The sequence below is a fragment of the Rhea pennata genome, chromosome 27 (genome assembly GCF_028389875.1).
Source record: "Rhea pennata isolate bPtePen1 chromosome 27, bPtePen1.pri, whole genome shotgun sequence".
Classification (NCBI taxonomy): Eukaryota; Metazoa; Chordata; class Aves; order Rheiformes; family Rheidae; genus Rhea; species Rhea pennata.
In genome coordinates, this window is record NC_084689.1 from 3,320,263 (window position 1) to 3,344,951 (window position 24,689).

Consider the following 24,689-nt stretch of genomic DNA (forward strand, 5'->3'; position numbering starts at 1 on the left):
TCGCCTTGCGTTCGCGAACGCACTGGGCGGTCTATAGCAGAGCGGAGAAACGTAGCTGAAAGGCGGTGAATCGCGGCGGACGCCGCGCTATCGCGACACAACCGCCTCCATCGCGACATGCGCGGCCAGGGGGCGCCGCGGAGCAGCGAGGCGGCGGCGCTGCCCCGCCGGGCCGGCAGGGGGCGCCGCGGAGCAGCGAGGCGGCGGCGCTGCCCCGCCGGGCCGGCAGGGGGCGCCGCGGAGCGGAGCAGCGAGGCGGCGGCGGCGGCGCTGCCCCGCCGGGCCGGCAGGGGGCGCCGCGGAGCGGAGCAGCGAGGCGGCGGCGGTGCTGCCCCGCCGGGCCGGCAGGGGGCGCCGCGGAGCGGAGCAGCGAGGCGGCGGCGGTGCTGCCCCGCCGGGCCGGCAGGGGGCGCCGCGGCGGCGGCAGCGGGGCGGGGCCGGTCCCGCGGGGCGGGGCGGGGCCCGCGGGGCGGCGGAAGCGGCCGGGCCGGGCCGGGGCGGGTTGCGCGCGCGCGCCAGGCGTCCGCCGCCCGCTGTGTGCGCGCGCGGCCGGCGGAGGCGGCAGCATGTCGGTGGCGGGGCTGAAGAAGCAGTTCTACAAGGCGAGCCAGGTGAGGCCCGGCCCGCCGTTACCCCCCCCAACACACCGCCCCCCCCCCCCCCCGGTGCCGTGACCGTTGCTCGCCCGCTGTGGCTCCGGGCTGCCCCGTTCCCCCTTATCCCCCCCCCCCCGGTGTCCCGGTGCGGTGCCGTTAACCCTCCTTGGCAGTGTCCCGTCCCCCAGCCGTTATTCCGCGGGGCCCGCCGGCGTCGCCGGGGCCTCTCCGGCAGCCCCCCGCCGCTCCCGGCCCGGGGCCGGAGCCCCTCGGCCTGCCGCGTCCGCCGCTCCCTCCGCGGTCCCCGCCGCTGCGCCCTCGCGGTGCCCTCCGCGGAGGCCGAGGGCCGCCGGCGCGGAGCCCGCGCGGCTCGGCCGCTCTCCGGGCGGCAGCGGGCGAGGACCGTGTCGCCGACGCGGCCGCTCGCTTTGCGCCGGGCTCGCGGTGCCGGCGGGTCTGGCGGTGCTTGAGGTCACGTTTCCGCGTTGGCATCGGGGTCCTCGCCGCGGCCGCGGCGCGGGGGGAGCTTGTTCTGCACCCGAAGCCTTGCGGCAGACGAGCCGCCGCCGCCCCAGAGGCGTCGGGGGCAGTGACAGTGCCCCGGAGAGCTGCGAGATGCTCTTGGAGCAGACATCGGGTCAGCACACGGCGTCCAGGAGCGAGGGGGGGGGGGGGACACAAAACCAAAAAAAAAAAAAAAAAAAAAAAAAAGAAAAGAAAAAAAAGCTGAAATTCGGCAGCACAGCAGAATTCGGAGCCAGAAGGTGAGGAGGTCGCGGCTAGGGATCACCGGCCCCTCCTGACCCCGGGCTGGCAGAGAGCAGCGGCGGATCGCAGCTGCAGCCTAACCTCAGGAAGTTCCCGCTTCCTTGATAGTAGCTGGCATCAGGACCAGGAAAGGATTTTGTGGTTTGCAGAGCGAGGGTGTCCAGCTTCTCAGGCTGCGTATGTGCTGCACAGGAAGTGGAGGCCTGGCGATGCTGGAAAAACTGTCAGAGGTGCAATTTTTAGTGATTTACTAGCCAAATGAAACCATTTAAAACCTTCCTTAATTGATAGTTCGAAGTGGCGCTCCTGAACTAAAAATCCCGTTTCCATCTTCATAGAAGTGGATCTTAGGCACGGCTCCTCGTGGCTTGGCAGTGGGCTGATGTTCCCCAGCTGAACGCGGGGGAATTGGCCTCTAATGCAGTTCGCAAACACTTCGTTCCCCTTCCTCTGCGTTAGGGCTAGCCATTCCCCATCCCTCACTAAGCTGAGTTACCCTGGTGCTTCTTAATGCTTCCAAAATTAACGCTTGGGATTTTTTTAAAACATATTTTTGGAATGAGGCAGGAATCAGCAAAACTTCCTGGCAAGAAACACCGCTCGGACTTTCCCCAATTACTGCTTTTGTGCCCCTGTTTTAAATTTAAGACAGATGAATTTTGCACTGATCTACCAATAGACTCTGTATGTTTTCCAGGCATAATGTTTCAGTGCTTCTAAGCTTGATCCAAATACGTTTGCTACGTGTTGCTTCCTTTCTTGGCTGTATTTATGTAGAAGCACTTTGCTTAAACAGCAAAACAAAATAATAGATTCCTTAAGTTGTTTCCCCATCCCCTTTCTCACAGTAGAAAAGCAATCCCCTGCATCATGTTTTTTACAACTTCCCAGGGAAAGGTTGTGCTGAAAACTCACTGTTGGAGGATTTTACTCATGCAGATCTGCAGTGTTGTCGTGGCAGGGCAATTAGAGGTGAAAGCTCATCTGTGAGTTAAAAGTAATGTGATTCTAAAGTCTGAATACGTCATCCTAAAACATCTGATGAAACCTTTCAGCAAGGGAGTTATTTTAAACTGAGGTGAATTTGCAGGTGGCCTTTGCAGGTGTTTTCGTGTTACATATGTAACTTTTGAAAGGAGCCATTCTAGTTGCTTGTGGAAAATTAAACCTTGTGCAGCTCTTTGAGAGATAGCCCGAATATCCAAACTCGGTGGCCTGTTTGTGTATCGTGTGTGTATGCACGTACTCTGTTTGAATGCTTAGACACTGTGTTCAAGGGCAATATTAAAAAGTGGGAGATAAGGAGTGTGTGCAATTGCACCTTGAGTTCTTTTGCAGCTCGTGTTACTGCAGGGGTTTAGAAGCTGATTTAATCTGAACAAATCGAGTTTAATGCAGGGCTTGCTGCCAACATTCGTGGTATGATTGTAGAAGTGAATTGCACACTTTGCAGGGAAGCAGAGAAAGGCAGTCTGCTCTCAGAGGATAGATGCTGCTGGCTCCTTTGGAGCATCCTGGTGACCGAGCCACGGAGAAGTATCTGAGCTTTTAGAGATTCTTTTTCTGCAATCTGGGAGCGATTGGTCCTGGTTCTACCGTTTTTCTACGTTCTCCTCCTCCACTTTCCCTTTTCACCCTCCTTCCACCAGTCCCACTCTTGCACTCCTTGGCTGAGGGAAGATTAGTTATTTTTTGGCTCTCTTGAAGGTATTAGGTGCTGCCAAATCCAAACATGTGGAAGATTTTTCCTAAAATGTTGCATTTAATTCCACGTCTGTTGTTAATTGAAAGAAAATGTAGCCAGGACCAAGGCCTGCGAGGACCCTCTCAGAAAATCTACATTGCTCTAGCGGTGGGTGTGGGATTTTGCCCCTTGCCTCCCCACGAGAAGAGGCTGCCAGTTCAGCCTCCTCCAGAGCCAGACAGAGCAGGGTGGTGCTGCGGGCAGTGAAGAGGGCTTGGTCCTGCGCTGCTGCCTTCGGGAGGGCCTGACTTGTGTGATTTCTGTGGGTCTGCGTGCTCCCTGGGTGAGGCTGCCAGGCGCCCACACGCGGGAGAGAGCCGAGATGGTATCCTGCAGAAGAAGTCCTGCTTGTAAATGCCACAGATGGTGAACAGTTCTCTGTGTGCATCCAGAACAGGTTTTGCTAGTTCGCAGTGAAATGTACATTTTTAAAAAAAGAAAAAAAAAATCCTCTAGAAAACATTTTCCCAAGAGGGAGAGGAAGAAACAACAACATCTTTGAGTCCCAGTGCCGTGAGCCAGGAGCAAGGTGGGAAGTCACACTGCAGCCTCCGTCAGCACCAGGGATGTGAGACCTGGCCGGTCCTGGGCTCCGTCCAACCTTGATCCAACGGCAGCCGCTCAGGTATACAGGAAGGCGCAAAACCCTGTGGTAGAGAAATGGCTTTGCTTGCACCGCTTGCTTTTCTTAGGTCCTTGATTTAAGTCCTGAAGCACAAAGTTTAGCATTCGCCAGGCTTTCCATTAACCACAATAACTTGATATGCTTTGTAGATAGGCAAGCTGGACAGGCAGGGCAAAGGAACGTGCCTCTGCTGTTCCTTGGCGAGTCTGATGCTTAGCTGAGTGTATTTGTGGGTTTGGTGCTACTTAGCTGCAGAGTGGCGGCACTACCTGCTATCAGCAGGTTATCTGCCACAGCTCTGAAGAGACAAGTCCTAGGGTGGAGGCAGCTGGGCCGGGTGTGATGCTGGTAAAGAAGTCCCCTCCCTCGGCGAGAGCTGAGCTGCCTCTGACTGGCAGTCGTACCCTGTGCGACAACGCCAAGGTCGGAAGAGTGGCGCAGCCCTTCTCGCTAGGGATGGGTCTGATCTGGGCCAGCAGTGCCCGCATCAGCGTGATATCTCCGTGGCTCCTGCCTTGGCAAACATTGATTCGGGCGAACGAGGGGCACTTCGGAGGCTGTACTATGAACGCAGGCTGCTCCTCGTAGCTGGCTCCAAGAGAAACCTTTTCTTCCCGCTGCTGGGGCGGGAGGGCTGCTCTGCGCTGAGCAGAATGAACTTGCCAGACACTGTCATTTCGGGTATAACAGGGCCCTTCTGGCGACACGTTAGACCTGTTTTTGTATTAGTGGACGTGTCGGTAGTTTGGTTTGGAAAGCAGGTTCGGCTTAAGCAAGGATTGCACTCCGCCTGGAAAGATGACAAGCTGGTGCTCAGCTGTAGGCGCCGGTGTCATGCAGAACGGGATTAGCATCATCCAAGGTCTGTGTGGTCCAAGCCTTGCTAAACCTGCTCAGACTTAAACTAGAGTGGCAAGCAACAGACTGTATTCTGCTGCATCCAGGGGTTCCTGCTGCTAGCTGGCTGCCCCCAGAGTTTGTGATCTCCAGCTGCAGGTCACAGCAGCAAGTAGTGGTTATGTCAAAAGCTGCAGTATGTCGCGTAGCAAGGCAGCCCTCTGCACCGTAGGATAACATCCTCTTCCCTTTGCAGGGTTTGAGGAGCGAGGACAGTTAGTCCTGGCCTGACACAAAGACCAGCAATATCCTCCTCCACACGTGCAATACAAAGGCCGTTTTCTGAGAGGAGGAAAAGGGAGTGCTAATTAAAACCGACAAGCCCTTCACATACGTGCTTTTTCCCAAGTTTGGTGATTGCTCTCGAGGCTTCTGAAGATGCTTTTGAACATGAATAGCTAGCACTTTCTTTCCCCCTCATCTGAGAGCTTGGGGTATGCTTTGCAGCCCATGATGGTCATTTCATCTCAGAAGGGTCAAACAGTTTCCAAGGCCTGTGCGCCTGCAGCACGTGTTGTCCAGCCAGTAGTTAGTGAGTCCCGAGAACTTCTTGTCCCTCCACTTGGTGTCCAGGTATTGCAACATGACAGCATCTGCTTAAAAGGCTGAAGCAGATGAATGTCTGGTCCTAGACGTGCTGCATGAGGCTGTTTCGTGGCTGTGGGAGAGAACAGCTGGCAGGGCGGAGGGTGTCTCTCCTTCCCTTTGGCCTCCTTGGGATTTTGCTCGGAGGATGTCTTTCCACTCGTTTCCTTTGCTCTGTGCACAGCTGGGCGGTGGGTTTCTCTGGCTGTCGCAAGCATGCTCTGCAGCATGGGCTCGCTTGCTAGAAGGGAAACAGGCTGCGCAGTGTGCAGGATAACCTTTTACACTGGAAAACAAAACCCGCGGTGGCCTATTTCCCTGGTCAGAGCTTGTCTGTCAGTGCCCTGCCTTGCTACAGATGTTTTGGATTGTGGTTGCCCTCCAGCTGTAGGTTGCTCCTGCTCTGTTGGAGCATGCCCCACCTGGAGTTCGTGTGCACGTTTTATCTCAAACTAACCGTTGGCGGAGTTGAGGCTGTGGATGACACTAGGGTCGAGTTGAGCTGCCAACTCCAAGAGCAGTGGAGATGGCCACGTTCCCATTGCTGATCGTGCTAGGGGGCAGTTACCAGCACAGGAGTGGCAAGCAGCTAGGCAGAGATTCCTCTACCTGCTGCTTCTCTTCGGTCAGTGAATGTGAGCTGGGGCTCTACGGACAGCGGCCAGCACCCAAGAACCCCAAAGTGGGGACAGAGCCCCCCTGCGTCCCCCCAAACAAGGCAGTCTGTGCTCTGCAATGACATGAGAACTTCACACTGGCTTTGCTTGAATCCTCCAGCAAATAGTTGGGCCAAGAGTGGAGTCAGAATGCACGGAGTGATGGCTTTTCAGCTGTCTCACGCACCTCGGAGCTGCAAGGCACTCGTGTGTGCAGGTGGTGACCTAGAAACAGCAAAGGGGCTGACTGGGCCCATCGGTGGGTGAAGTCCTGTACATCAGGTAGGGAAGCTCTTGCTAGTAGAGCAGGATCGAGACTTCACCCCGGAGAGCACCTGGAGCTGCCAGTGGAGAAGCCAGATCTTCCAGGCGGGTCACTCCGTGGCTTTTCTGCTGTGTTTGCTGACTCAGAGGCAGCCACGGCAGCTTGCAGACTCCGATGTTTTACCTGATACTCCAGTTGGTCCATTCAATTCAGAGCAGGAGGAGTTTCTGCAGAAGACTGCCTTTAATTCTGTCTTGTCCTCATAACAATATGCACGTCAACTTCTCTTTTAGTTCTGTTGTGTTACCTTCTTGTTTCAAACCCAGAATAACGAATCCTTCAATTTTTACTTGCAAGTCTCTCCTCAGGACCTGCAGGCAGCTCAGGGCCAGATTTGATGTAGGGAGTGCTATTGGGTGGTGACAAAGGCAGAATGGAGATTGGATGTCGTGGTGGCATGAAGAACAGGTAATTGCTGAAGAAGTGGTTGGCAGCGTTGGGCTCGAAGTGCCTTATCTATAAATGAGAATTTGAACTAGGGAGCCGAGGGATTGTGCTGATTTCTGCCAGACTCCCACGGCACCTGGTGTTCGTTCCATGAATGTTAACCCGGGCTGGAGTCCCCTGCAGCCTCCCTGGGTTGCCTTCGAACACTGATGTGCTCCTGAGGCCGAGGGCTGGAGGAGAGCTGGATTCGCCTAGGCGCAGCGTGACGTCCGCTCTGCGGCGCGGCAGCCTTGCAGTGCGCAGCACGCTGGCCTTAGCCGGGTTGTAGCAGTCATCCTCATCTGACGTGCTGCAGCCCTGAACTCTTTGCTGTCGCTGGGGATCGGTGTTTAAATGATGCATGTGTTTGCAGATCGGTCTAGGGCAGGTGAAAAAGCAGGGAAAATAGATGTACTCTGCTCTCGGCAAAGCTCTGAGCGGGGGGACTCGACCCGGTGGATGCTTCCTCCTGACCTGGTTGAACACTTGTGTAAATACTTGCTGTCTCGTCTGGCTGAAAGGACTGTATGCAGGCTACTTTTAATATTAATGCCCTCTCCTGTCTTGCATGATTTGTTATCGATGAAATACCTGGTACGGCAACATTGTTTTGGCGGTTAATTATTGTCGGAGCTGAGCTGGCAGCCCCCCGGATGGGGCAGTGTGGAGCTTTCTCAGTATTGTTCAGCCTGTCTGGAGCCACAGGCAGGGGATGGTTCATGTCTCTGTGTCCGTTACTTTAACTTGGCTTTCTATTTTATTTTATTTTATTTAAGATTGCTTTCACAGCCTTTAGGCTCTAACAGTATTGAGAGCTCTGTTTCTTGAAGGCAAAAATGGAAAACTCCAGCTCTCCTTACCCTACCCGGTTTACCCCCCTTCGTTCTTAATGTTAAACAGGGAAAGTATTATCCCGTGTTTACGGCCAGGGGAATCTGGGACGCGGGAAGGATACGTGACTCACTCAAGGCTGTGGAGGGATCGTGCAGAATTCAGGAGCGCTGATTCCTCATCCTCGTCTCGCTCTGCAAGGCAATGCCTGCCTCTCTGCCTTGGGGCTTTCTGTCTAAAATTATTTATTTATCTAACTATCTGTTGTAACAGGTTAGGTTATGGGTGAACTGTTGAAAGCGTAAGAAGCAGGACAGTGCCGAGGGGGATGGTTTCTGGATGCCGTGGAAGGAAATCCTTCCTCCCACTTCTCCTTGCCAATACTTCCCTCCTGGGAAAGAGCAAAATAAGGATGAGGTCAGGCAGGCTGGCTTGTAAAAGCTGAATCATTTCTTTAGCACGCTTTTTGTTCCTTCTCTCCCCCATTCTCCATACGCCGGTGCCTTTTGCCAGGGCTCGGAGCACCATCCCACCCCCAGCAGATGGGTGGTGAACCTGGAGGGACGGCAGATACCGCAGCGGGGCTGCGGGAGGCTCCGCTGCGCGGGGAGCGGGGCGGATGCCCGCGTCCGAGGCTGCGGAAATGCTGATGAGAAGTGGAGGCAAAGCTGCGGGCTGCCTGGACGGGCCCGTGCCCCTCCAGGGGAGGCTGCAGGCTCTTTTGCAGAAGTTGGCGTTAGCCGAAGGGAAGCGGTTCCCCGTTTGCGCCCCTCCGGTGCTGAGGTAGCAGCTGCGTGTGTTTGGGTTTGTGAGCGTGTTTGGCGGGAGGAAGAGTCGGCTCTGACGCCTCCCGCCCGGCTCCTGCGAGCAGCCCGTGCCGCGCGGGAGCTTGCATCTCGCGTTAGTCCGCTGCGGTGTACAGCGGGGGCTCGCAGAGAGCTGGAGGACTCACGTGAAGAGGGCCCTAGGAAAGATCTCTTGGGTGATTTTGCTAGAAAACGCAGGAGAGAGACTGTGTGTGTGTGCGTGTGTGCGCTGCGTTAAGAGCGGGGTGTGGGGGGCTATCGCGGTGCCCACCGAGAGCTCAGCCCGCGGGGACGCGGCGCGTCCCTGCCCCGTGCAGCGAACGCTGCTGGTTTGCACCTCCCGAGCCAGCTGCCAAACTCCTGAAAAGATCACGAATAAATCACTCCGTAACCCAGAAGGTCTCGGGTTTGTAATGGTGGCTGCACCTTCGCGCACGGCGGCTCTGCGGTGCGCCCGGGCCCTGACGCTGCCCCGGGAGCCCCCCGCCTTGCGGAGGGCCGTGCTGCCGGCCTTGCCGCCCCGTTCTGCCGCCCGCTGCTTAGACCGTCTGCGTGGCCTGCCGGGTCCGGAGCCGCTGGCCCGGCGGCGGCGGTACCCGCTGCAGAGCTGCGCCCCTCACCGTGGCCGTGGGTCCCCGTCCGGGAGTCGGACCCCGCGGCGGGGGAGCAGCTGAGTCACGTCTGGGGCAGGATCCAGCGCCTTCGGGTTGGAAATGCCCTGCGGCGTCGCTGAGCCTCTCTCGTAACAAGCTTCTGCATGACGTGACTTAGCGCAAGCATCAACCCCCTCTTGGCCTCTCCCTGTGATTATAAAAGCAGTAATTAGCAATATTAAAAAAAAAAAAAAAAAAAAAGGTTTCCTCTCCCTCTTCCCCTCGCCCCCCCCATCCCTTTAAACTGCAATCCGTCGCTTCCAGGAGCAGGTTCCTGTTGACAGGAAAGGGCCGCGCTCGGCCGCCCCTACGTTAGGGGGGATAAACAAGCTGTTCCCTGGATCCTCTCCAGGGGCGGCACGGTTTTCGTGGCGGACGGGGTCCGGCGAGAGCCCGGCTGCTCTTTCTCCCAGGAGGAGCCTCCTAGGCTGCGGCTCGCGTGATTAGCTTTGGTGCCGGCACCTTCTCGCTCAAAGTCGTCTTTCGCTTTTGAAGCCACTGGGAATTTTTGGAATCTTCCTATCTCACATTAACTGGCTGTTAATAAAATTTGTGATAGCATCACTAATTAGCTTGCGCTTCTGCTCAAAAAGAAAGAAACGGTTAAGCACATCTCCATAATGAAATTCCATCTTTCAGACAGAGGATAAAATTTGCATGATTAAAGCTTTAAAGGGCTTTTTTAAATTGAGAAAATGCTTCATAATTCATCCAAGAACTTGCAAACCAGGCTGTGTGTTCTCTTTGGCCCAGACTTTATTCAGCTGTGATAATTTACTAACCATTTTCTTAACCAAATTTGTTTTGGCTTTATGGGACTAGCTATATTTAAAAGTAATCTTGCCATCTTCGTGATAAAATGAGCAGAAAAATGGTGAACGGTTTTCCACCCACAAAGCAAATCCACTGAGTAAGAAGGTGCTGTTCTTGCCAAAAGTTTTTTTTCTCCCCGATCGTCTTCACTTTATCGCTAAATGGTGAAGCATTTTAGAAAACCATCTTGTTTGTTGCTGACGCGTGTCTGTGCACATGCTTTTGGGAGGACTTACGGGGCACTGGGCAGGCTCAAATCTGGAGCGCCAGATGTTGCTCTTCTCATCATAGCCAGATGAGCTATTCTCATCTACAGTAAAGCTCCTCCTAATTGTATTGAATGAATTCTAAAGACTGAGGGAATCTGTATTTTTGTGCTCTGAAGGGATAATATAATCTCAGTGTGAGCTGCCAGAGGTCCTGATGCACCTACTGCTCTAGCCGCAAGGCAGAGAAGCTGTAGTGACGCATCGACAGCGTCGTCTTCAGAACGAAGGTAAACTGCGAAGGGCTGGCAGAGCTCTTCCCATTTAAACGATTCCAAAATGAGCGTTGGCAAGTGTTAGTGGTACATAGCAAAGAAAGCGCATGGGTTCAGCGTCGTCCCGTGGAACACAGCAGAGTACCTGGATGCGGAGAAGTCCCCCGTGCCGAGCTCTTGGAGGAACCGGCACAGGAGAGGAGGGCTGATCCGGTCCATCGTGCCGTTGGCAGGTTGTTCCCTGCTGAGGTCTCGCAAACGTCTCTTCCCTCGTTCTCGTTCCCCCTCTCCTTTTCCTTAGGATGCTGTGCTCTGGTGTGATAGCCGCTAAGCTTTTCCTAGTATTCACATTAACAAAGGAGAGTGTATATTTATAGCAGTCTGAATTATTTCTCTCCCCCTTTGATGTTTGTGTACGCTGAGATGCCGTTAGGTCTGTCCTGTAGTTTTCATTTGGCTAACGCTCTCCGTATTAAGAAGATGTTGAAAGTGCCCAGCACCGACCTCTCCCTGCTCCCCTTTAAATCTATAAGAGGGGTTTTTGCCTTCCTTTGTAAAGAGTTGAGCTACTTCTCAACTCAAGTTTTGAGTCTCCCTGTGCCGGTAAACCTTTCGGGTTACTCCCCTTGACTCTTCCCTGAACTCACTAATGTCATCTCCCATCTAAACCCAAATGCCACCACAACTAGAAAAACTTCCTGCGGAGCTGCCTTCCAGCGCGTCCCACCAGCCTGTTTTGGCCTCATCGTGCTGCAGATTGGGACGTTTTTCCGCCTCCTTGGATCTTGGATAGGGCCTGGCCTCTATGGTGGCGGTTCTGGGCTTCTGCTTGGTGAAGCCAAGGGGAGTCCTGTGCCCCAGGGAAGTATTTTTCATCCATCTCTGTTTGCACAGGAGCCCAAGTTCTGCCTGCTGTGGTTTTCAGGCGCAGCTTGCAGGTTGCCCTTTGCCTGGTGTGTTTTCCCAGGGGAGATGCCAGTGTTGTAAGCTCTCCTGAGGATACCTTTCCTTTTTTTTTTCTCCTTCCCCCCCCCCCCCATTGCTTTTTGTGAAGTCCTTAAGAGCAGCATGCAGGCTGCAGGTGGACTGTTGATGCTGATTCTGCGTACGCTGGAAAACGATGGGGCCTCTGGTTGTTGTCCTCCTTGGCTTGTCGGTGAAGCTGTGCTAATTTTTGGCAAAAGAGGCAAGCGGAAACCAGTGCTTGTAATTACCCGGAGGCACTTCAGTGACAACGCTTTGTGCTTTTATGCTGTATCTAATGAGCAGCTCGGCGCGTCCGCCCCGCTTCTCCCCCGGGTGCGCAAATGCCTAGTGGAGTTGCTGGGAAATGATTGCTCAGCAAATCTGGAAAAGCCAGGCCAGGATTAACTGAGGCTCTTCCGAGAGCCTCGTGGCCTAATGGGACATGGGGAGGCTGGGCAGGAAATCTGGATGCGAGGCAAATATTTCATGTTTCCCCTTGGTTTAGAGTGCTTCCTCCTCTGAGCTGCCACAGTCATAGCAAATGGGCGAAGAGAAGAGCAATGCCAGTGCCAGAGAGGAGTTTTTGTTTTCACTGTTAACTTGACCCATTTTTTTTCCCCAGCTGAATAGAAATTATATCAGTTGGTACAGAGCATGAGAGAAATAACTAATAATAGGGGAAAAAGTTTCTGATGCAAATCGTTATTGCTGACTGTTGGGAGGTGCCTACTTTCATGTGGTAAGAACATTTCGGGTGTCTGCCCAGAATTAGAGATAAGTGTTGAAACTTTTTCTTCTCCGATGTGCATCTCCTTTCAAAGCAGTGTTGTGCCCGTTCTCCAAACCATCCCCAGTGCCCTTTCCTGGCTTGGCATTAGCCAAGGCGAGGCCGAGCTGTCGGCATCTCTTCGGGAAAGAACAAGGAGGCACCGTTTTTCTCCTGGTGAAAGAGTAGCTTGGAGAGCAGTGAGATGCTGACAAGCACGAAACACTCTTGGAAAGGCTTTTTGTGCCTGTAACGGGCAGCCGGTGAGCAGAGAGGGGGTTTTGAGGGTGTGAAGGAGTCAAGGGTAGGTCTCTGGGCTGGTTCTGGGTTGTGGGGTGGATAAGGCAGTGGCTGTTCCTGGAAGCGTTGTTACGCTGCGGGTGTGTTAAATGCAGAGGGGCTTTGCTGGAGTTTGCTGCTGAGGCAGAGCAGGGCGAAGGGCCCTGTAAACAGGGAGCACAGCCAGGGTTTTAAATCTTGTCGTCAGGCTGCAGGCAGGGAAAGGACGAACGCCCCGAGCAAGCGGGCAGCGGCAGTGGCTGCATTGCAGCGTATGTGCCCTTCTCCAGCCTCAGCTCTTTGCATTTGGCCTGCTGGCTCCTACTTAAGTTACATTTTTTTAATTCATGCTGTCCTCATTCCTCTGAGCCCATCTGCTGGTTGGAGATGAGTCATTCGATAGCGCTCCGAGTAGGTGATTTGGCAGGTGGCTCCCTGGAAAGCTGTCGCTGCATGCGGCAGCTCTTTCTCTGCGGTTTCTACGTGATGAGCGTAGAACCTGGGGTCACTTTGAAGGTATCCTGCTTTGTCAGGAGGAAAGGGTTGGAGCTCCGTCTTGTTCTGTGCTGACCTTACTGTCCCTCTTGCTAAAAATCAAGAGCAGCCGTGCTCTGGCGTAGGGTAGAGAGCAGCCAGATCCCGTTTCAGATGGTAAGGGGGTGGATGGCTCAGTTTGTTCCCAGGCATGTTTATCTAGTGCATATGGCTGAAGGTAGCGGTATCACCTCTGCGTGCGTTGGCACAAGTACGTCGCTAGTGCTTGGGTGATAAGTCTTGGAAGGGACTAGCCCTCTCCCTGAAGGAAGGAAACAGGAGGAGGAAAGGCAAGGAAGTTCAGGGAAAGACTGAGGGCTGGGGAATAGAGTAAAAATGCTAATGCAAGCTGTTCAGCAGGGAGACTCGGGACTCTGGGTGCTGGAGGAGCTGTGAGGTCCACGTGCCCAGAAATAGGGCAGGTCGGTGGCAGGGCGGACACTAGGAACCGGCTGCGGTGGTTTGCCTTGCCGGGCAGGAAGGTGAGATCTCCAGCTCCCGTTCCTGTTTCTTTGATTTGCCCTGCCCTTCCACGGCCGCCCTGGGACGTGCAAAACAGCAAGGTGGGCTCTGTCGAGTCACGGCAAGCTTCTGTTTTTAGCTCTGCTGCGAACCTGGTCTTGACAGTAGGCAAATCACTTCCTCTCATACCCTTTCCCCTTCTAGTGCTCAGCAGTCTTGTCTGTTTAGAGTGGCAGCTTGGGGGGGGGGGTGAGAAAATCCAGCGGGTGTAAGGCAGTGCCCAGCCTTGCAAGAGCCCCCAGAAGCAGCTCTTTGGAGCATGGAGGTTCACCAAGGCATCTGCCTTCCTCTTCGTGAGGAGGCACGGCAGAATTCCTCATCCCTTGGTCAATGCAATAAGCACTTAGGTCTGTTTTCTTCTCTTTAAAGTAGGTGGGGAAGAAGTCGCTCAGATTATCGTGTGCTTTGCCGTGGGCAGGCTGATCTCTGGTTAAACTGGGACGTCTGCTGTTTCTCGGTAACATGCTTGCTTAAGAAGGGATATCTTCCATAAAAATACTGTTAAATTGTTATCAAAGATAGTTTAAAAGCCTCTAAGGAGGTTAATAGCCAGTCACCTATGTAAAGCTAACATGGCCTGGCTGACACCAGAAGGAACTGCAAACTAGCTGGGAAAAAAAAGGCGGTTTCTCCCGCACGCACAGTGTAACGCTAGCAGTGGGTGATGCCAGCTGTGGCTGCTCCCCAGCACATCGCCTTTCTCTCCAGTTCCCAACCACACGGTGCTCGCTGTCCTCGAGGCTGGGATTTGGAGACGCGCCGAGCTGCTGCCCAGACATTTGTGAGCAGCAGGAAACAGGGATATGGGAGAAAAGGCAAGGGGTTGTCTCAACATACTCGTGGTGTGGATCCCGACTGGTGTCTGCTGTTTGGCTCGCACCTTCCAATCTTGCCTTGTTTCCAGGGATTACGCCAAGAAGGTGACAATTAAACTCTCATGAGATGTTTTATGTTGGCAGGAACCAGTAGAACATCAAACGCGTGCCTCCTCCCTGTAAAAATCTGCTAGGGGATTGCCGGGGGCTGTGAGACACCTCCCTGCGCGAGCTGGTTCGACGAGGAGTCTTTAGTCCCCAGCGCGGTGGCAGAGACTTGCAGGGCATGTGGGGAAAACCCCTGAATGTTTTCCAGACCTGCCGTAGCTGGATTCCAGTGCTGCCGAGCTTCTGCTTATCCCAAACACGCTGCAGAAACAGAGCGCATCTCGAGGAGACCTTCTAGGGGCTCTCCACCCTTGCCACCGCCAGCTCCCAGAACAGGAGAGCCCTGTGACTGCGGCCAAGTAACCAGGTCTATTTACTGCAGGGCTATTTTAAATCTTAAATACACACGCGGTGGCAGAGCAAATTATCAGCTTGGGTCTGTGGAGCTGTGACTGCCCAGCCTGCTTCTGATACTGTGATGATAAAGCTACCCGTGAAGATGACCTAAAATTACGCTTAATTCCAGGGAGTCATGCCTTGCTGAGCTGGAGCAGTGAAGATGGCTTTATTTAGCTTTCACAGGAACAGCCCACCAAGATGTCCTGCGTGCAAGAGAAGTTGGGCCCTAGCAATCTCGGCGTCTGTTCGCAGCAGTTTTCCCTTAACTGCTTGTTCTACACGTCTGTCTGCCGGCGTTCGGTGCTGCGCTAAAGCCTCGTTCCTCTTGGTTTCAAAACGTTTACACCACCTTTGCAATTATTTTGTCGGCTGGCTTTTTCCACTGAACTTGCTCTTTTCTAATGAAGGGAGCTTTTAATGAAGGGTAGCGCGGCTTGTCTGTTTGCTCGGCTGTGGTTTTCATTTTGCAGAGGGAACTTTCTGGTGAGACGCCGGTGCTCAGGGAGGAGGAAGGCTTTGATCCGCCAGCCTGTGGAAGGAGAACGTTTTTGTTATACTGTGGGCAACCGTTTTGAATGCAATGATTGCATGTATTTGATGTACTATAAATAAGGCAATTTGTGATGGAAAAAGAACACAAGTTTTTTTAAAAAATACACCATTTTTGTGCTTCTCTTGGTGTGTTTTGTTTGTTTGAGGCCGGAGGAGGGAGTCAGGCCCTGCGCTGGGCGAAGTTTGTTTCCTGTTGGAACATATTTAAAGGCCAGGGAGCAGAATATCAAAATTGGGTATGTAAAATTCCATGGGAAATTTGCTTAGCAGCAGAAAAAGAGGCCGACTTCAGGCTGCCGTATGCGCGGCTTGGGCAGACGAGGATGGCCCAGGGAGCAGGCGTGCAGGTGGGCTTCCTCGCCCACCTTCCGGCCTTGGGCCGCCTCTGGTGCTCCCAAAACCCCGTCCGGCACTCGATGCCCCTAAATACGAGGCCGCGCTGCTCTGCGGTGAAACGGGCTGGCTACGGCCTCGTGTTCCCGGCTCCTGGTGGGAACGTTACTGCGAGGAGGGAGGCGCAGCCGCGGGGCTGCGTAGGTGTGCCGGGGTCCTGCGTCTTGCCTTTGGCATCCCGTTCGGTTTCGGTCGTTGCGTGGGCAGCGTCGAGTGACTGCTGCCTGTCTGTCTGATTCATCCCTCTCCGCTTTGCGTAAGGATACCCGGTGATGGAGATCTGCTTTTTTTTTTTTTTTTTTTTTTACCTCCCCTGGGAGCTTGTCCTGGAGTTGAGTAGCAGTTACATAAATCAGATGAAAGAATAGAGGATTCTGAGGATGTCGGACTGGAAGGACAGGTGGATTTTGTGTGATAGCCTGGCAAAGGCTCTCAACTTACCCTTGAGCTTACGTTTCTCCCCCACTTACCGCTGCAAAAGAGGAGCCCTCTCCGTCCTGCCTCTCTTTACCCTGCGCGTGCACAGGTCGCTCCTGCCTCTCCCTGTAGCCAAGCTCCTGCTGCCGTAGTTAGTTTAAACAATATGTTTTTCACTTCCAAATATCTTCCCCCGTGCGCAGCCCTTCCGTAGGCTTGAAACAGCGAGAGGGCATGGCGAGCGTTCGCGTTCCCGCGCCGCGGCGGGGGGCTGCAGCAGGGGGGAGACGCGGTCGGGAGCAGCCCTAGCAGCGAGAGACGGCGGCAGCGGGAGCCGAGCCGTGTCCTGCCCCTCCGGATTAGCGCTCCTGGGGGGCCGTCCGACACGACTGCGTTAAACGCACCTCTCTGATCTCAGGTCGCAGCTATCTAGGGCCCGTTTGAACGGATGCGAAGCGAGGAACCGATTGCCAGCTCCTCTGCTGGAACGCGCCTGCCCCTTCCCTCTGCCTGCGGCCGCACCGCGCGCCCGTTGCAGGTAAACAGCCGTCCTGGTTCAAAGCGATTTTATCTCGCTGGTCCGTAACGCCCAGCTGTATCGTCTTGTGCTAATATTTGCTCTGGGAAGCATTCAGCTTTGGCTGCTGCGGGCTGCAGCCGTGGGCTTTGGCTCTGCCGTTGTGCCCTGTCTCTCCCTGGGCTGCAGCAGTGCTTGCTGCGGGTTTATCGTTTTCGTGTGCATCCCGTCCTGGCAGCGGGGGAGATTGGAGAAACCAGAGCTCATTCTCATCGCCTGCACTGAGCCAGCTGATGCACTTGGGAGCATAAGACTAAAACAGACTGTTTGGCCTGCTGAATTCAGTTAACTATTTTCATAGCTTGCCTTGCACTCTCCCTTCCCTGGGTTCACATCGGTCCAGTTCCAACATTTGAGGTTCGGTCTCCAACCGGGGGAGACTGGCATATGCCGAGACTGTGCTTGGCAGCTTAAAAAAATAAAGCGGTGAAGAATTGTCCCCATTCCACCTTCACTACATCCTCAAAAAGGCGCTGGAGCTGCTCCACGGAGGGAGCTGGCAGCGGAGGTGGGCACCAGCAGTGTTTCACCAGTTCATTTAGGCCAAGCTGGGCTCTCTGTCAGCGTACGGAAACTTCTGCTCCCAGCCTGCAAGCAGAGCCTGCAATTAATGCTGCCGTTTGCCCCTGTTCCCGAGATAAGGCGTCCGCATCCTTGCCAGCATTTGCAGGCTCTTTGCAAGCAGTGTGATGAGAAGCACAATGTGGCACTTGGAAATTTGGCCTCCGATTGCACCGTGGAGCTCTAGGTTAAACAACGAGGGCTTCTCCTGGCTCGTGTCTTGGCTAGCGTGAGGGGGGAGTTTGCAGTAGTTTGTCTTCCTGCCTGACGGATTTGAGAGTGTGGGGCTAGGGACGGAGCTGCTGTGGATGGCACACGGTCCCTCTTCCCTTCCTCCTGTGATGAAGCCTCCCAGTTTAATTAGAGGCAGCAGGGAGAAAGCCTCAATCTTATTATTCCCTCACAGCAGGGCTCCAGGAGCGTTTCTCGGACGTCAAAAGGAGGATTAAATTAGTCTGCAAGCGAGTTTTCCTCCTTCACGTCTCTCGGCTTGCTGGGAGGGTGTTGAGCCTCCGAGACCGCGGTGGCGATCAGTGCGTTTGACGTGGCACGCAGCCTCTGCCTGCAGCGGAGCTCCCTGTCAGAGGGTTGTTTGCAGCCTTCTGGGTTGGAAATGTGTGGGCGGACGGGTGGAGGAAAGCGGGAGTGGAATTGCACGGGAGATTCATCCCCTTCCCAGGTGCGTTGAAGAACAACAGCCGTTTCCAGAGGTGCAGCCTTGGTGCAAGTGCTTTCAGCCCCTCTTCAGCCCCTTTCTGGCTGCGGAGGTTGCGGGACAAGCGGCCTTTCGGCTTGGGAGCGCAGGAGCAGGCCGTCGCGGCCGGGAGCCGATGTCTTTTGCTCTGGTGACCTTACCCTCGTGGGGCCTGGGAAGCAGAGCAACTGCTGCGTGTTTTTTTCCTGCTCGGGAGCCGCGGTGCGTCTGGAGAGCAGCGCGTACCTCCCCGGCTCGGAGCTGGCTCGCAAAAGCGTGCGCTGGCACCCCCGAGCGCGAAGCAGGTGTCCAAAAAAAGCCCGAATTCCCGCTCTGGCTCTCTGCCCGCCTGCAAGGGGCTGTGGGGAGATCGCGCCCCATCGGGCGCCCCTCGGGTGCTAGCCGGCGGGGCAGGGCGCGGGGCTGGGCCATCCCGCCTGCTCCCGCTCTGGCCGCAGCTCCGCGCCGGCGGGAGGCTCCTGCTTTCCTTGCACTTTTGCCTTCCTCTTCCAGGCAGCAGGAAAAAGCCGATGAGATTAGGAGGGCTCTGCCGCTTCCGGCAGCGCGCACGCACCTTTGTGGGGTTGGAGACACGTAAAAACCCGTCCGAGGATTAAGCAGGAGAATGAAATCCGGAGTTGGAGAGTCGTGTCGGGCAAACCAGGAATGCAGCAATCCTGTTCTCTCCCCCTGCTATCTAAATGTCAGGGGTGAAACGCGGCAGTGCCTCTTTGTGTGGCATCTCGGGTCCCCCGCTGAATTGCACTGCCTCAGAAAGAGGAAGAAAAAAAAAAGGGGGGGGAAAGGCTTTCCTTGGTGAAGGGAGGCCCAGAAGGGCCGTTCCCTTGTTCGTCAGCCTCGCTGAACCGCTGCTCCGGGGGGTTTTGGCCCTGCGGGGATTTATGCCGCCGTTGCTCGGTGCTGAGCAGTCAGTCAGAAGGGCGCTGTGCTCTCCGCGAGCCTCTGCCTCTGCGCTGCCTCTGCGGCTTCGAACGGCTGCAGGCTTCTCACCAGCGAGACGCCGGCGGCTTCTGAGCCGGAGCCGTGTCCCGAGCGCAGACGTACGTGCTCGGCGCCGCAGCCTCGGCGCTCCGGGTCCCGGGGGGCTCTTTGAACAGCGCTTGCTATTTTTTTCCTTCCTGTTTGGGGGTCTGGAAATGGGATTTTGCCAAAACCTTGAGGATCGTGTTCTTCTCTGCTTTGTAATAGCAATCATTTCTTCCACGTGTCCCCTTTGGCAGTTTGATTTTGGGGGCTAAGCGCAGGAGTAAGAGCACAGGGCAACGTGGCTGACGTGGTGTCTCCAAGTGCTTTTGAAACTGGAGGATTACCTGAGTTTGTTTTGTTTTTTTTTCTCCTCTTCCTCAAAAAAATAAGGAACTATTCTGAATCCCCAGGGGAGCAGGAGGGTGCCAGAGGAAGAAACACTTGATAAAATCAAGTTTTTGATGTTGAAGTAAACAACTTCAACATTGTTCATCGCTGAACTTCTGTATTGTTCATCCAGAACTGAAGTTTTGACGATAAACAGGAGAAATCCTGGCAATGCCTTGTGGCAGGCACCAAGCGCTTTGGCGTCGGCAACTGTTTCCTAAACTGCTTTTGACGTCTTTGTAGGTAATTTGCTAGGCATGCACCCGTTTGGGGCAAAATAATCACTTTTGCAGATGTGTTGCAGGCTGCTTCGGTTCAGCCGTATGTCCTGCTCCTCCAAGCGCTGCCACTTGCCTCCCCAAACTGGCCTGGGGCTGGGACAGAAATGTTCCTCCCCGTCTGGGCTGTATGGAGGGATGCTCTTCCAGGTGCATTTAATAATGGATCTTTGGCAAATATCTTTAGCCTAGGCAGTTGAGAGGTGAGGTTTATGGAGAAGGAGTCTTTTCTTAGACCAAGGGATATTTTGAAGACAGGAGATAAGCCCTTCACATTGACAGCCAAAACCAGGCCTGTCTTTACAGCTTGTCAAACGTCTCACCTTTCTGCTTGTTTTAGGACAGGCATCAGAGGCACTTTGATAAAGGGATTTGAAAACTTTGCTGTAGCTTCTGCAAATCTCTTTATCCTCTGGTTGAAAAGAATTCAAAATACAGTGCCCTAGTTCCTGAACTCCTCTGTCATTTCCCCTAGCAGCTCTCCGCGTTTGGATTGCAAGGAGCTGTGGTTTAGGGCTTTGGGAGGTCTCAGCTCTTTCTGGACTTGATTCTTGTATTGGCTGCTGCGAGTCGAGTGTGTTAATTCCCTGTTTACTTGCGTTTTGCCTTGCGTGAAACTGAAGCCTGTCTCAAAATGGAGTCGTGAGACTCTTGCTTGCTTTTTCCAGCAAGCGTTGGAGTTGGCGCTGTGTGCTGTGATTTAAAGAGCTCTGTAGCTTTTGTGGGTAAGGAATATCCAGCCTGTGTCTGAGGGATGAGCTGTGCTTTGAGAAAGTAATTTTGAGCATGTCTTGTTGGATACTACTGAGGTAGGAGATGCTTGGATTTTTACCGGGGCAGTATTATCAAAGAGCCACGTGTGTTTTTGTTTTGGAAGCTGAGTGCATGTCAGAGGCGCGGGATGACAGTCGTGTTAACCTGAACTAGAAGATGGGAGCAGATATAAGGAGTTTGGTAGCCACTAGAATGCCTGATTCCTTCTCCCTTGCTTTGTTTTCTGCAGCTGGTCAGTGAGAAGGTTGGAGGGGCTGAAGGGACCAAGCTCGACGATGACTTCAAGGAAATGGAAAAGGTGAGCAGGGGAAGGAGAGAAATCTCTACAATCCGCCCCCCCCTCCATGTCTCCTCAGTGACCTTCCCAAAGCCCTGAGCTGAGCTTCACGGCTGATGGGTTGTCTTGTTTTTGCTGCAGAAGGTGGATCTGACCAGCAAGGCAGTTACAGAAGTATTGACCAGAACAATAGAGTACCTCCAGCCTAACCCAGGTGAGTGCCACACCTCTCCTGTCCTCTTCCCTCTGTCCCCTGGCTGCCCAGGGGAGGAGGCAGAGAGAGAAGAAAGAGACATCGGAATAACCATTTTTTTTGGTCCCGGAGTGTTCGCCATCAGCCCGCTCTGAAGATCAGGTGTGCTGTTTATCGGGGGTAAGCTGGGTTGGCTTATACTCCTCCCGTGGTCTCACTTACTGGCTGAGCTTGTGTAGTCTGGCTCTAGCTCACTACTGTTTTGCAACCCAGGTGAAGATCAAGATACCCATTTTGCCCTGTGCTGTGTTTCTGAACTGTAAGATACTCGTGTTGTTGTTGTGTCCATTTGTTAGTGGTTCACCTTTATCCTCAGACCTAGAGAGGAACCAAAGGGGACCTGGTTTTTGGTGAGGTGTCCAGAAAAAGTGACATCTCTGGGCTGAGACAGAGTGGCTGGGTTTGTAGTTATCACCTCTGGAGCCTGTCGTCCTCCTTGTTTCCAGCCAGCTCGTTCAGAGAGCACTCCAGGGACCATGGGAGGGCTGGGGAAACTCCTTCAGCCTTCACTGGCAAACTGTGGGGAACTATTTTTGCTTGCTGTCTTGGAAAAGAAACTTCTCTTTTCGTAGTGAGTGGTATTTCTGGTAGATGAAGACAATAGGGCTTGTTGGCTTTGGGAGTAGCTCTAAAAAAAAGTTGGCAGTGGCCAGCAGCTGCTGGCAAGTCCAAGTAATTGCAAACACGGCTGTGGCTGTTTCTGTGCCAGCTTCCAGAGCCAAGCTAACCATGCTCAACACGATGTCGAAGATCCGTGGGCAGGTGAAGAACCCCGGCTACCCACAGTCTGAAGGGCTGCTGGGGGAGAGCATGATCCGCTACGGCAAGGAGCTGGGCGAGGACTCCAACTTTGGTGAGTGTCCCGTCAGTCCGCTCCCCTTAGGAGCGTGCGGATGAAGTGGAAAGGGCTGGTGCCGAATTTCCAAACGATTATTTTAAATTCCTGAAGGACCGTGTGACCCTTTGTATCACGTAACGGCATGTGCCTCCGTCGCAGACCAGCAGTTGAATGCCGGATCTACAGCAGTCGTAGAACAAATGCATGGCAATGGCTGTGCCTTGCTTTCTTAAAGCAAGATCTGGGGCAAAATCTACCGCTCGTGGCTGGTGTCCATGCTGTTGAAAGCCTCCCTGTACACTGGCTGTAAAAGGACTGGGAGACTTACACTCAGCGTGGCAGGGAAGGGAAGAGGAGAGCCCAAGTGTGCTGGCTCATTGTCCATTACATTGGGTGCAAACCCAGTTTTTAATGCTTTTTCCCCTTTTTTTTAATTAAACTTTGGAAAAAATCTGCATGTAGGAAAAACTACCTCCTTGCCTCTGAACTGAATAGTGGTGATGTGGAAACTATATTGAATGAGGCTAGGAGTTTTACTGTGCAGTTTCCAGCTAGAACTCTGCTTTAGGGAGGCCATAGCCAAGAAATCTTTCCGTGTAGTAATTCCTTATAACCATGAAACAAACCATGTGTGACTTGCAGGGAGGAGGGGATGAAGCCTTTCGCTGACATCAATTTTAATCCACCAGGTCATTGGCCTGCACATGTGACAGACCCAGGACAGCACACAGCTGTCTGATCACTTCCAGGGCAGGGAGGAGCCTTCTTGCGTCAGGAAAATTAAAAAGCTCTGGCTGCTTCGTGGGAGTGACAAAGAGGTCTCACGAGTATCCCTGGCCAACTCAGAGCCCTGTCTCTGCCCTGGCCGTCAGGAACCAGAGTTATTATGGAGCACAAGGGGGAAGGAAGTTTTTAAAAGAGCATACCAAACCTGACTTCCTTTAATAGCCTCTCTCTAAAGGTACACTTAACTTGATAAGTTTATATTTTAATACCACATCCATCCCTATGGCAGGTTATCTAGATGTATCAAAATTGAAACATCTCTTTTGCAAATGTACTCTGTATATTTTTTTCCAGCTGGACAGTAGGCTGGTGGTTTCACTTTACCATCTATTTCACTTGCATATTCTCCTGCACTGACCCAGTGCTGAAATAGTTAGTTTGCCAAAGCTGTGCAGGAATAATTTAATCTATAAATGGTTTAAATGGAATAAAAAGCTAAGACTAGAAATGCTTTGCTGCTAGTCTGTCTGGCTTAATTGTCATTATGGTAAGAGCCTTAGAAAAGCATGAAACTAGATAGGTTTCAACAAGCAGTTTTGAGCTCTCTCAACTTGGAGGGGAGAAGGTTGGCCCAATAGAAGTTAGTGTTTAAAATTGATAAAAGGCTGCAGGTTTGTTGCCAGCATCTGGGGAAGCTTTAAGAATTTGCTCAGAGAGTTCTGGGCTTAAAACTGTCTGGGCAGAAGGACAGCCAGGCTGAATCAGATCAAACGTGCCTCTGCCCAGGCTTCTGTTACCAGCAGCGGCCGAGAAACGGAGCGATGTTAAAGCACTGCACCGGCAGGTAGTAGCTCAGTGACTCCCTGAGCTAACAGGAGCATTTTAAAAATATTTTTACCTTTTCTTTTCTCTGTGTAGCTGGTGGAAATCGCCCCTGTTTTGCAGAGGAAAACACTGAAGCATGTTGGTCTTGCGTAGAGCCAGTACTGACATGCAGTTGCCGGCTCTCGCACCAGGCGATGCTCCCTCTGTGCCAGGCTCGGAGAGCTGCTCCAGATAGAAACGTGGGGGCGTTTGACATGTGACGGAGCTTGCACATGCTGGGTGTCTTGGCAGAATGGCTCTGCATGCAGCTGCCACAGACTTCGGCTCTGTGTGACTGGCTGGCCTGTTTTCCTTCTCCCTCTCTCTTCTCTTCCTTTTCTCACTTGAAGGCGATGCACTTCTTGATGCTGGCGAATCTATGAAACGATTGGCTGAAGTGAAGGACTCGCTGGATATTGAAGTCAAACAAAATTTTATCGATCCCCTCCAGAACCTGTGTGACAAAGACCTGAAAGAAATCCAGGTAACCCCCAAAATCTTTTTTCCTCTTCATCTCTTTAGATTCTGGCCTCTTCTGGCTATCAGTGCATGTAATCGCTTGCTCCATCACAGTGGGAATCCAGCTGGACTTGCACAGGTATCAGGTCTGCTCCCCTGCACTTTGTGGACTTTCTCTCATCAGATTCACTAGAATTTCCTCCCCCTCAGTGCGCTCAATGTCACTGCTGCTGCTGCTGCTCCTGACCAGCTCACAAGTTTGGATATAGGTGTGAATGTAGGTCCTTCATTTACCTGACTCAATTTTTGGAGGATGTTTTGCTAGTAAGTCCTGACATACGTTCTGGGATTGCTGAATTCAGTTCTTTTCACTATGAGGTCCCTATGCTGTTCCGTTCAGGGCTGTCATGTGTTGAACTTCACAACATGCTTCCCTAGTGTTTGCTCTGTTACATTAACATCCCAGATCCTATAATGTAACTTCCATGCTATGAGTTAGCTTCCCTGTAGGCCTCTTATGTAGCATCTGTAGAAGGCTGTGCAGTGTCTCGCTAGGGAGATGTAGAGTTTGGTAGCTCCCTTGTGCTATCATGGAGACAAGTGTCTGCAAAGCATGAGCAGGCTTTGTAATAGGATCCAGCCAAACCTGCATTTCACAAGGCAACTCTGTTTTCTCACTTACAGCAGTGTCCCAGATAAAACAGCCACCAGCTATTGTTTCAATACGTGTCTGCGGGGCACCCCAATTCTGCTGGTTGCTGTAGAGCTAATTTAAACAGTCCTACCCTAAGCAGTCATGGGATACAATGCTCAGTTGTGTGGGGATTGAGCTTGCATGCCAATTCCTGATTTCTGGAGATCCTCATGGTCCACAACGAACTGAATGTATTGGGCTAGATCTTCACCCTCCCTAATTGATTGCATGGAAAACAGACCTGGGCTGCTCACTACAGTTCTGTTTCCCTCTAGCCCTCGGTTAGAAGAAAGTGAAATTGGATCTTCACATCAATTGGTTGAGAGTTATTTCTTGATAGAGAGCACCCGCTGCCACAGTTGT

General features: G+C 53.3%; 1 protein-coding gene across 2 annotated transcripts in view; it reads left to right on the plus strand.

The window, feature by feature from the left end:
• Positions 1–500: 500 nt before the first annotated feature.
• Positions 501–24,689, plus strand: part of SH3GL1 (SH3 domain containing GRB2 like 1, endophilin A2) — a 30,838-nt gene continuing 6,649 nt past the window's right edge. For both annotated transcript variants that reach the window (XM_062596045.1, XM_062596046.1), the window contains exons 1-5: positions 501–611; positions 20,445–20,513; positions 20,634–20,706; positions 21,455–21,598; positions 23,524–23,657. In XM_062596045.1, coding sequence (XP_062452029.1) covers positions 567–611; positions 20,445–20,513; positions 20,634–20,706; positions 21,455–21,598; positions 23,524–23,657 — 465 coding nt within the window. In that variant the 5' untranslated portion in view covers positions 501–566. The remainder of the gene's footprint in view (positions 612–20,444; positions 20,514–20,633; positions 20,707–21,454; positions 21,599–23,523; positions 23,658–24,689) is intronic.